The sequence below is a fragment of the Liolophura sinensis genome, chromosome 7 (assembly GCF_032854445.1).
Source record: "Liolophura sinensis isolate JHLJ2023 chromosome 7, CUHK_Ljap_v2, whole genome shotgun sequence".
Classification (NCBI taxonomy): Eukaryota; Metazoa; Mollusca; class Polyplacophora; order Chitonida; family Chitonidae; genus Liolophura; species Liolophura sinensis.
The window spans coordinates 40591832-40605084 of NC_088301.1; the positions used below are offsets into that span (position 1 = coordinate 40591832).

The window sequence follows — 13253 nt, forward strand, 5'->3', positions numbered from 1 at the left end:
GTGCATTTGTTAGCATGCGCTACTGCCATTTCAGTGTGCTATCCATTTGAATTAATTTGGTTTAGGGTGTCAGGAATTTTGGATATTTCTTGAAGGACACACATAGTAGCTACTGGAGTATATGCTTTTAGTGCTGTCTGTATAATACAGCAATTTCTGACAAAGTCTATGCGGTAGCTACAACGGCCATTAAATAGAAATCATGTTTGGCCTCAAGGTAAATAAACCATGTAGCAGGATAATGTACATGTTGATTTGATTAGAAAAGGTTATGTCTCTCTCTTCATATGCATGTATGCCTTGAGAGGGAGGGGAACTATATACAAGTATTGTATACATATAAATATATACATAGTTTGCCCAGTCATACATCTGTATATTAGACTCCCTTTGTGTACAACACAGAATTATTTCTATGTATTAGTTAAAGAATTCCACATGATAGCTACAGATTAGGACTTTCTATGGCCAGAACTGATAACCTTTTTATAAAAATTATAAAATCATTAAATAAAAGACATGATGATAAACAGTGCTTATAAAAACAGTATGAAGAGGGAAGCAGTAATTCCATTTATTATAAAATGACACTGCCAGGCACATATTGCACAACGTTTGTACATATGAATAACATACATATATGATGTGCTATGAAAATAAGTTTCTGTGTGAAATAATGGTTTATTTCATTATTTGGATGTCATTTTATATGACACATTTAGAGACTGTTTTTCTAATACATTAGTATTCAAAGTTATTGATGGTAGATGAACTATTATAAATGATGGACATAGATACTGTGTATTAAATATTGTATTTTGGCTTTAGTATTTTTACTGTTGTGAAAGAATGATGTGCTCAGTGCTTGGAATGTTGGTACATGTACATGCAGTACCAAGGAACTGTTCGCCAGACAGAAAACAAGGTGGTGTTAAAAGGTTATTAGAGAGCAGCCAGATAAGACAGAGAGCTGTAGTTTTGTGCTGGAGGGAGACTGTTAGTGTGAAATACGGAGGGGGATGGGGACCCACAGGTCATTAAAGGATCCCTTGGAGGATTAAAGGTATTCTTCAAACTCACCACCTTCTCATTTATTTTCCAGGAATGGCGTGAGATGATGCAGCCTGAACTGGAGCGTGATTTGTCACGAGCCAGTGGCTCAGAGAGAACTGGGCTGTCGCTAATGGCCAGATGTGCGTCCATGGGGCTATGACAAGAACTCGGGGTCCAGCAACTAGAAAAACTTGGCCCTAAGCCCTTGTCTTCTGACAGACCAAGTAGAGTGGGCACAGATCTCCCTTGCTCTGATTGCCACAGAGGTGGAAGTCTTCATCCCCATGTGGATAATCAGCATTACTAGACACAAAATGAAGTTACCCTCGCTTGTGTCTGGAATGGAAATGTGTGTTAACCTTATACTATGTGTGTTTTTAACACTTCTGGCGCACCATGGACGGACAGCTAACGCCTTATGGCATAGGGGGAGTTTTCCCCTGAATGGCCCTGGACAAGACCTGTTCAATCATCTTGCTGTGGACAATAAAACTGGAGCAGTTTATGTAGGTGCAGTTAATAAAATTTTCCGATTGGATGAAAATTTAAGACTGATGGGAACAGCAGAGACTGGACCAAGAGAAGACAACCCTTTGTGTACACCTCCGAGTCGTGACTCTCCTTGCCAGAAGCAAGTCACACCCATGGATAATTACAATAAAATTTTACTAGTTAACGAAGGGCAAAATCAGCTCATCACGTGTGGTAGCATTTATCAGGGGGCCTGTGAAGTCCGAGACCTATTTAACATCTCCAATATGACTGAATATTACAATTATCCGGATACCTTTCATCATTTTGTTGCCGCCAACAGTCCTACGGCGTCTACAGTAGCATTTATAGCACCAGGCCCACCAAGGAATCTTTTGCCTCACAATGTGATGTATGTTGCTACCACTTACACAGGTGTGGATGTAAGCAAGCTGTACAGAGACCATGTCCCTGCTATTAGCAGTCGAGATATATCCGAAAACATTTTTCAGTTTGCTTATGCCAGTGAGGACCCGTTTGCCGATGATTACTCTCACATCAAGCTAGCAGCAGACATTAGGGAGTCTTATCTAATAGACTATGTCACAGGATTCTCCTCAAACGGGTTCAGTTATTTCCTTACGGTGCAAGCAGACAAAGTGGAACTTCCAACAAAAAATATCTCAAAATTGGTGCAAATTTGTCAAAAGGACAAAATTTTTGAGTCCTACGTTGATATCCCATTAAAGTGCTCTAAGGCAGGTGTTGACTTCAACGTCATCCAAGCCGCATCTGTGATAAGACCTGGGAAGTACCTGGCAGACAGCTTTGGCTTAACAAATCAAACTGATGATGTACTGGTTGCTGCTTTTTCCAAATATGACTCTGACACAAGGGTGTGGGATTCCGCTGTGTGTGTGTACAGCATGAAGGAGGTTCAAGACGTCATAGTGACCAATGTGAAGAAGTGCTATGCTGGAGACCAATCGGTCAGTGGAGGAGGTTACATCTCTGTAGGACTGACCGTTTGCAATCGGGTATGTACCTTTAGCACACTGGGATTTCTATTGCATCGATTTCGTGTATGTACATGTACAGGTCTCCAGTGTTTTTGTCTTCACATTTGTGTTTTGATATAGACTTATTTTCTTTCAAGTTTAAAGCACACAGCTGTATTTTCAAGCATAAGATTTTGTTACAGGAACACTTACCATAAAATTTCTATCATAGCAGCACAAAAGATGGTCATTTGCCACTAGGATAGCCTGTTATTAGGCAGAATTGCACTTTCTATTACCCTGTATGTTTTAGGTAAATGAATAATTTTGTACTGAATTGAAAAAGGAATATATAATTAAAAGGTATTCAGAGACTTTTAATACTGATTGTTGTAAATTGTAATGCATGTGTTACAGATACAAAAAAACTCGGTAAGTATTGGTATAGGTTCCATGACATTTCATTTGATTTGAAAACATCAAATACACAGCCCCTGTATTGTACTGTACATGTATATCAACCTTGTCAAAGCTTTCTTGGTCCTTTCCTGAAGCAGGCCTGTTTCATGAGCTCCAAATGACTTACAAGATGCATCAACAGCAGAAATAAGTTGTAGCATTATAGAATTTAGTTTAACCTCTCATATTAGGTGATCATCTGGAAGTAGAGTATAACTTACAAGTACACATACATGTACAGGTACAATTTCATTTTAACTAACAATGCAGGTTTTTGGGTGCAATATTATATAATAACAGTAGGATGCTTTTAATCCTCCCTTTTTGTGTCACCTTCAGATATTAATGCCAGCAGTTACATGCGATAGTATTAATGGAATATATGGCCAAGGGAGAACAGCATTATTCGTGTAACAGACTTCTTGTTTGAAAAGTAAACAGTGTTTGTGTAGATATACTTGTACAGCAGCATAGTTTCTTTCAGATATTTATGTTTCCTTTTGTAGAAAATTTAGGACTTAGTTCAAAAGTCACATTGGTAATACATAATCCTCAATATAGAGGGGGTGAGAATGTCTATGTAATTAGCCCTGTTTGATGCGTAAGTTGGGAGTAATGCAGGGCGTTAATTAGCTGAGTTATTGAAATGGTCTCAAGTTACCATATGGCCAGCCTGTGGATGTTTATGTTGACTCAGCCTACACAGTACACCATTATGCAATCCCTAAGCCATGTATAAGCAGCCCCTTGTATTTTCACCAGGAGGCCATCAGTGCAATTTCACAGCCCCCTCATCATATGCATACATGTACAGTACCATTGGCATGGTCTAAGAATTCCAGGACTTGAACTAATGTCTTTTGATTTATTCACTTTGGTGCAAGCCCAATTAACTAGGTATAATGAAATCAGTTTGGTTTTTGGGGGTGTGCATATATATAATATGTGTATGTAAAATAAGCTAATTGAATCTTTGCTCCTTCCAGCTTTTTTTCACACTCACTAACACAGTAAACTTTTTAAAGCAACTTCGCATCGCTGTCTTTAAATGCTGTCTATTGCTGTTCATGGTTTAATGCAGCTCAGTAATGTCTGATGAATACAAAGCGTTCTCACGGTTTTTCCCCAACTTTTTTCCCCCACCATCTCAAAATGATGCACCACTTGAAACACCCAGAGAAACAATTTACATGAATTTGGGGTATGTATCCACCACTTGCGTTGTTGTTGGTTGCAGCTGTCCCCCTCTGGATTCGGTAATTTGCGGTTCTAATAGACTCTATCCTGTCTTGGAATGGTCTTGGCGCTAGCTCAATGCACCTTCCTGGGCTTCCTCCGTTATATACAATGTGGCTTCTCCCTGTGTGGCCAGCAACTAGACTCTCAGTGATGATTTTGTGAAGTACCTTGCTCGCCGATGTTTCGCCTCATTGCTCTGGCTTGATTTCCCTTTACCGATTCTTCCTGATCAAGCACTTTCCCTCCTTCCCTCTACATTGGCCAGGTTTTTGTAAAAAAGGAAGACCATTTCATGATGACTGCTGTTTCTCAAAGCATTGGTTCTGTGGATATGCCATCTTGATATATGCTCTAAAAGTACAATACATGCACTTTGTTAATAAGTCTGCCTGATTATGAACCATCAGGTAGATATTTGTACGTTCAGTACATGTACAAAAGCAATCCGAATTGAAAATTTAAGTGAAGATTGGCAGATGTTGGTCATGTGTTTCATGAAAATTTACATACGACATGTGCATATAATGTATCATTGACAAGGCTGAGGCATGTGCCACAACATGACGGCAATATGGCAAAACTGTCCATCGCTCTGGTGGATGCTATGAACATTTCAACATTTCATTAAGCACACAAATTATTCCACATACGTACTATACAGCTACTGATTCGAAGTTTGTGCAATAACTAGATGCAAACCGGTATTCTGTGAGTGTCTGTCGTATCAAGGGCTACCTTCACCCAGCCACATTATGGTACTATCAGACTGTCAGTACACATCCAAATGTTGTCACAACCCTGAACTATTGCTGCACAATAACAAGTATCCGAATATTTGTTTTTCATATTGTACAAACATGTGATAGCTATCTTCTCCACACCTTCACAAATCAGTTTTTAAAGCACACATGCATTTGCTAATGTTATATACATGTGTTAACATCTCATGCCATACAGCTGTTTTCCTGGTATATGCACTGTACTGAGAGTGTGCTGAATGCACTACTTCGGGAGCTCTATTAACATGTAACTGGGTGGAGGTTCTACTGAATGCACCAGCCGGTCATGTTCCTACACACTACAAGTAGCTGTGTATTACATATTGCAAGCCTGGTCTCTTTGTGGTTTGGTCTCAGCTGTATGTAAATCGTCTTTTGTCTCTAATAAATATTCTGGTAAGCTTACAAGTACATTGAAATAAAATATGCTGAATAACAAGTAAATAGATTGACTCACATGTGTAAGCTATATCTGAAAGTAAAATGAGGCTGAATTAAATTAAATGTTACTTCTGTTGGCTAGTGCATACGTCAGAAGACATACCTTTAGGTCACCCATCCAAATGGTTAATATGGAAGCATTTCATGTAGAAAACTGCAAGTGAAATTTATTAATTGTATACATAGTATTACATTAAAATTGTCTATGAATGCATTAAGCATAGAAAGCTGTGAATGAAATTTAATGGTCATATATTACATTAACATTGTCTTTGAATGCATAAAAGAAGACCCTTACCCTGAGTAGTTTCGATGTTTTATAAATTTGTCGAAAAAATTTTCGCTTTAGCCAGCCAGCTCATAGCAAATTCCTGTTATTTGTGTTTCCTTGTAGTTTGTCAAAGAGCCGACTCGTGAGAAATACTTGTGCAATACAGGGGATACTTCTCATGCCAACATTGTGGGGGACGTCCCTCTTAGGGCAGAAGCTGTTCTGGTCTACAATAACACACAAATCACTGCTGTGGCCACCACTACAACAACAGATCATACTGTGGCATTTCTTGGTACTTCAAAAGGATTCTTGAAAAAGGTTTGTGAATTGTTCTTGATTAGTTCATTAAGTCATATTATACATCATCACATATGTATAGGCTTCCGTGGCACCTGTTGATGCTCCAATAAGCTGAATTTCATCCACCTCAAAACATGAAAGCTCTAACACTTAAATAATGGAAATACTTTACATCCTTTTGTATACTTACAGGTAAAAACTAAAATCAAGTGTACAAATAAATATGTTTAATTGTTCGAAGAGATGTACATATATTTATATCACCTAACACATTTCTCAAAGCTATTATACCCAGAATCTACTTTTGTACCTGCTGGTTTGTTGTATTTAGGTCTGGCGTTAAATCAAGTGTTTGCTGACTTAGTTACAATTAGATTTGTTATTTATTTTATTTCCTTTATTTTCATTCACAGGTCAAATTGGAGTCCAGAATATTAGCCAAGCAATATGGGAGTATTGAAGTGGATGCTCAGAGCAAAGTTAACAAAGACCTTAAGTTTGACAGAACTGGAGAGTTTCTTTATGTTTTGACTGCTAAGAAGGTAAGGAAATGCCCTTAATGACCTAGACATCAATAGTACTGTTATGTCATCTGTGAACCAGAGTTAATCAACATTAGAAAGGTATTCTTTGATAGATTTATTAGGAAAGTAGGATGATGTCCTACTGGGAAAAAATTGACCTCCAAAGTAACATGATCTGTATTTGTCTCTAGAAGTACATTATTTTGGTGCCTGTTGGTGGGAAAATGCAGTAATGGTTTTTGATTGAATGGTTCACTGTGGGTTGGGATCTGCAAAATACCATTGATTTTCACCCATTAACTGTAAATATGATTTCTGCTGAATAAATCTATTTTTCTAGATCAACGCACCTTAAATGCATGTCTATGGTCATGATGGTGGCCTGTGATTTCATTTCCCTTTTCTCTTAGGTTACAAAAGTAAAAGTGTCCGACTGCCGATCAGCAGCCACATGTGGGGAGTGCCTTTTACCTGGTGATCCCTTCTGTGGTTGGTGCTTCCTGGAGAACCGGTAAGAGAGAGCTTGTAATTTATAGTTCAGTCATTAACCACAAATATTCCTGGCGCATCACTCACAGCTAATATGCATATATGTATGTGTCAGTGCTCTGATATGAAAAGAAATGATTCGCTTAAAATAAAAAACATTTGCAAAATGACTAGTGTAAAATTCTTTGCATGGGTCACTCAGTACCATGATCAGTTTTCTTACCTATGTATTTTACTTAATTCTGTCTACTACTTTTTATCTGTAGTTGCACACAAATTGAATCATGTCGCCGGGGAAGTAGACCGTTACAGTGGCTGTCTGGAGAGGCTAACAACTCCTGTATTTATATCCTGGATGTCTCACCGAGCAGTGTGTCAGTTGATGAAGTCAAAGATGTAAGAAATGAGGAACACAGTTTTACCTTTTTTTTTTTCTTCTTTTTTTTTTTGTTGAAGGTGAAATTATGAAGTGGATCAATTTGGGGTGAATAACCAAATGTTGTTTTACTGAAATTCGAAGCTGAAATGTTTGTCTCACAATTATTTTCCTGTCTTTCTTTCTGATAAACAAAAAAAATGTTTGTGTTTATGCCAGTATCTGTCCATAATGAAATTAGTATCAATTCTGTCTTTCCTTGGGCAGCACACCTGTCACGTTTTATGCGGTAGTTGAGGAAGAATCATAAGTAAGAATAAAAACATTCTGTTCATGTACATGTCAGGTTATAATCATGTTTGTGGCATCCAATAGGAACCTGTTTGTAAAATAATGTCACAAGTTGAAACTAATAGGTATAACTGCACGTGATGTTGATTTAAGAGACTATTTTCTGACCACCATACCTTTTCTATCTTTATCCACAGCTCTACCTAACAATCAATCATCTTCCAGCAAAGGGTTCTTACAGTTGTGTGTTTGTAGACTTTGGCTTCAGCTCACCTGCCCAACGTATGAGTTATGGTCTTCAATGTCCTACACCTGACCTGAGGAAAATGGCTATACCATTTCCTTTAAAAGGTGAGAAAAGTGCAGAACATTTTAATTGTTATCACCTGTAGTTAGTTAATTACTTTTAAATGATAGGACATTTTGTGTGGTAGGAATCACAATAATGGATATTGATTTCTGTTTTGTGATTACTTTTTGGTGAAAGTTTACCTAAAATCATGAAAACATTTAATCTTAACTGGGAAATGTCTGCTGGTTGTAGTGAATTTATTTTCTGCAAAGCAGCGCACATTCTTTTTTTATACAGTTGTCTGAGCTCAGTGATTTGAAGTACATTTTGTATTTGTAGCTCCAGTTCTAAATATAATTTACATTTTCCTTGACAGATCATCTGGTTGTAACACTGGCCCTAAACTCAAGTGAATCTGGAATATTATTTTTGAGGGAAAACTTTACTTTTTACAACTGTAGTAATCACAAAAGGTAAGAAGCATAATGATGCATATAATGAATGACTTAAAGTTGCTCATGAAATGTGTTCCTTGTGTTTGTTGTAACAGGAAATATAGTGAAACACATATATGAAAAAAAATTATTTTTTTTTTGAAATCTTACTGATGAGAAGGCACCGTTGCCAATCCAACAAGAATTACAGGCCTGCACATGTAAAAATATCCTTTGAGACCTTGTGTATATATGTGAAAAAATTGCAATTACGTACATGTATGAAAAGGCATACATGTATGAAAAGGCATACATGTATGAAAAGGCATACATGTATGAAAAAGAGTATGAAATGTATAATCATGTATATGCATGCCAAGAAGCATTGCTCATTCAGATGTTGTAAATCTGCTACATGTCGGTATCCATATATCACATGCATTTTAATGAATACATTTTTCACATTTTAACAGTTGTTCCAGCTGTACAAGTAGCCCCTGGTCATGTGACTGGTGTATCTATGACGACAAATGTATGCACGAATCCAACACCTGCCAGCCGGGCATTGTCATTGGGAAAAATGTAAGCATCAATTGAAATTTCATGTAATAAGTTTAACATATGTATTTAAGTACATGTTTTGTCTTTTACAACTTCTTCATCAGAATTGTTTCATTGGGAAAATTTTGCATTATAATATATTTGGGACACAATTATTTTTAAGTGTCTTGACTTTTGTTTCCATTGTACACATAATTAACAGAAGTAAAAAGTTTTAATGTTGCTCAAGCATATGAAAATTTATATATTTATTTCCCTACAAAAGTAAATTTACTGTAAAAATTACCCAAAAGGTGTCCCATTTATGGGTGAAAAGGTTAGAACCTCTTGAACTACAGCAGAGTTGTTTCCCACTCCTAGGTAGACATCCACTTTATAGTTAACCAGTATGAATGGCTGTGGTAAACCTCAGACTCAATAGCTCTTGACAGGCAGACATGGGAAGAAATGTGCTGATTGATACGAGTAGTTGGAAATGAACTAATCTTCTTAATTTTGCGTTGGTGAGTTTTATATTAGTTGACATTGGTTGTCTTATAGTATTTTCCTACTGGCTTAACTCAGCTTGAGCAAACTGATGACACGTGATATAGGATAGCTCACTTATTCACAAGCATTTCTTTGTGTGTTGCAGAGTCAAACCTCATTGAGAACACGCCATGTGAGAAAGGGGAGATCAGCGTGCCCACGGCTAGATGAGCAGTCCAACACAGACATTTTCCTTCCTAACTCATGGGCTAGGCAGATCACCTTGGTTGGCCATCATCTTCCAATACCCCTTGTAAGTTTTTTCTTTTTCAAGTTTTACTTAGAAAAAACTTTAAACAAGGGTTGTGTGAAGAGGTTTGTCAGGACAAGGTTGTTTGTTTTTCTCCAGTCTGTACCCAATTGTCCACACACTTATACATACTCGCACTTGTATGATTAAACTATATATTTACTGTATGACTTTAAACTCCATTCAAATAACTAAATAAATAACTACCTGTATTCTTTGCCTTTCATGTTAGACATCACCCCACCCCCCCCACCCCCACTCCCCACCCCCACACACCAGATACTTCTGCTACTTTTACTACTTATATATGATGAATGTCCAAGTGATAAGTAGGTTTCTCGAAAATTAGACATACTGGAAGGATATTTCTTCCACTGCTTGAACTGTTGATACAGCATTATATCATAAAAATGAATTAGTTGTAAGCTTTGTCAGGTTAGATGCCGTCTTCTCATTCCCATAAACCTTTGGCATCAGTAATGAACTTCTCACTGACTCTGATATTTGTTATTTAGAAACTGCTGACTAAACTCTAAAATGAACAACAAAATGTATTTGTATAAATTGAACAGGGATTCTAAGCAGGCCTAGAGTTCACTGGGAAGATGAATGTGGTATGGGCCTTGACAGTATGCTAATCTCTGACATAATTTGTAATACTGTCATTGAATATTACAAGGCTTGTAAATTTTGTGTCTTTGATGTCCATAAATGATACACACCAGCATTTCAACACTGTGTGAAATGGCCCTTTGGCTACACGTAACTAAATTGTTGTAAACGATCTCAAAATGATGCCATATGCAGTAGTTCTGTGTTATCATATGTAACTTCATGGAGCGAATGGGTAAAGGCCACGTCACAGCTTGGGCTACGCAGTCTGATAGTAACATGTTGGATTGGATAAAATTAACATTATGTCTGTCTCGATTCACACCAGTCGTTTGTGCAGTATTGTCATTTTGTTCAACGTGTTATTTGGTGCAATATCATTAAAATAATATAGTATGATTCTTTTTGGAAAGCTTGAGAATCCTGCTTTCAGTTGAAATATGTTTAAACCTGCTGTCTTGTCCTTTAATTAGCATGTAGTAAACTGTTTGTTCTACGGGGAAAATTATGCCAAGCCTTGAAAATAACAAAAGTATTTTGGGCTTGTAATAACAAACCTGTCATTATTGCCAGTTGTTCGCTTTGAGAATAAAAACATTTGTTTTATTCGCAGCCTGGCCAGCAAGACTATAGGTGTGTTTTAGAAGTTGGATCTCGGACTGTGATTGTGAATGCCAGCCGTCCAGATGATAACACAGTCAGGTGTCAACCACATTCGGTGAGATGCTATGTTTTAAAGCTATTTTTACATGTTTTTATGTAGACAAAAGCTATTATTACATGTCCAAACTGTTGGATTAAAAATTATTTTCACTTTATACTGGTAATTATTTTGATCCTGTAAATTTCTTGACTGTAATGTTGTATTTACAGTGGTTATTATCTAATACATTCTATAACTTTAACTAGGATTCATATAACCAGGTAATTCTTAATAGTGAGTTTGTGTACAGTGTTGAAATTTCTAAGTTTTTCCCTACTGAGTCAAAGATACTAGGTTTAATTTTAATGCATTTTATCTTTTTTCAGTATAACTACATAGGGAATGTTGGAGCTTTGAGAGCCAAACTGTTTGTGGTTTGGGGAGAAGGATTTAAGATTGATGATAGCACAGGCCTGAATGGTAACACTTTAATCTTTAACAATAATTCAGTAAAACTAATGAACATAATATTTGTTATAAAAATATTTCTCACAGTGACTGAAATATTTTTTCATACATTTCTTCAGACCACTGAAAAATAATGTGTATTTTTGTTAGATGGAATCTTCTGTAATACTTTATTCTGTAAATTTGAGGAAATGAATTGGAATGAATTCTGGAACTGGACTACTTTGTTTAAACTGATTTGAGTATGATGAATTGTCTCCCTTTGCAGTGACTCTCTACAAGTGTGATGTTCTTGGGTCTGGTGAATGTGGCTTGTGTCTGAATCTGAACTACAAATATCCCCAGTTTGGATGCAGATGGTGTGATGGCAACTGCAAGTTTGAAGGACATTGTCTGGACACGAAAACCAATTCCTGTCCAGCACCATCGATAACACATGTGAGTATACAAGAATGTTACAATTAATTTCATGAGACATGTGCATTGTGCTCTTGTCCTTGTCTAGAAATTATTTTTTGGATTAAAACTGAAAACATAAGGTGCCATCTGTCCATCTTTCCCACTATCCTGCTGTGTTTCTCTTCCATGCTTATTAATCGGTCGTCAAGTATAGGTTTATACCCAGCACATTGTTGGTTACTAAACTGTTAACAGTGTGCACCATCACAATCAACTTTTCATCCCTCATTTATCTGAAAATATTCGTATGTAAATCTGTGATCTTCATTTAAATTTTTCTTAGTCAGTAATTTGCCAATCATATCATCATACTTGTATGACACATTTTCATCAGTTGGTCATCAGTATACTTGACAGTGTTCATCATTTAATGGCTAATCAAAAATGTTATGGGGTAGGGGTATAAAAGTTTTGTGAAAATTATTATGTAGTGAAAGAAAGCTTTAGTTCTCAGTCATTCACCTAAGTCAAGATAATACCAAATGCTCAGGCATGTAATCAGGATTATTTTGACCCACAGGTGGAGCCACTGACAGGGCCGCTTGATGGAGGGACTAATGTCACTATACGTGGCCGTAACCTGGGTTCAAAGTTTGAGGACATCCAAAATAACATCACAGTGGCAGGAATACCTTGTGTACCTATCAGGAGCCTCTACTCACCATCACAAAAGTAAGTCTGTAACACATGTTGCAGGTATACTGTGATGAATTTTTCATTCTATTTTGTTTGTTCTTTGTTTTCATTGCTTTGCAAAAGAGTATTTCACTTAAACAACACTACGATATGAGGAACCTGAAAAGTCTGATGGAAACAAAAAATCACACGGATGTAATAAGCTTGGAGTTGCAATGTGGTTAGTTGTCAGTTGCAGAAGAGTTAGGATTTTATGCTTTTTCACTTAGTGTTCTGAACTGAAAAATGATCATTCTCAAGGATTTGTTCTTTTTTTTTTACCATTAGACCTTTTCATATATTTGAAATTATGGCTTTTTGGATAACCTTCCATAAACCTCCTGCAGATTTGAAGCAAGATTGAATTAGACTCAGGCTTGTTGTGGTTGTCACCACAACTTTTCACCACAAAAAGAGTAAATTGATTTCTCCAGATTATTGTTATCCAGTCTATTGTGAAGCATCTGAAGGCAAAATGGCAAAAAATGTATAATTTCAGGATTGTGTGCACAACCAGAGCAGCAGGCATGAGTTCTGTGGAAGGACCAATCACCATTCACCACAGGGAAAGACATGTTCCTTACCGTGACGGGCTCTTTGAATATAGGGTAAGCACAGGATAGATAAGAGTTTAGTT

General features: G+C 36.9%; 1 protein-coding gene across 1 annotated transcript in view; it reads left to right on the forward strand.

Moving 5' to 3' along the window:
• Positions 1-13253, forward strand: part of LOC135471915 (plexin-A4-like) — a 186731-nt gene that overhangs the window by 159730 nt on the left and 13748 nt on the right. Inside the window, 15 exon segments of the mRNA XM_064751354.1 lie at positions 1103-2561; positions 2940-2954; positions 5835-6032; positions 6428-6556; positions 6949-7049; positions 7294-7423; positions 7892-8045; positions 8363-8459; positions 8894-9002; positions 9616-9762; positions 10985-11089; positions 11401-11494; positions 11751-11920; positions 12462-12613; positions 13116-13224. Of these exon segments, the coding sequence (XP_064607424.1) occupies positions 1338-2561; positions 2940-2954; positions 5835-6032; positions 6428-6556; positions 6949-7049; positions 7294-7423; positions 7892-8045; positions 8363-8459; positions 8894-9002; positions 9616-9762; positions 10985-11089; positions 11401-11494; positions 11751-11920; positions 12462-12613; positions 13116-13224 (2934 nt within the window). The 5' untranslated portion in view covers positions 1103-1337.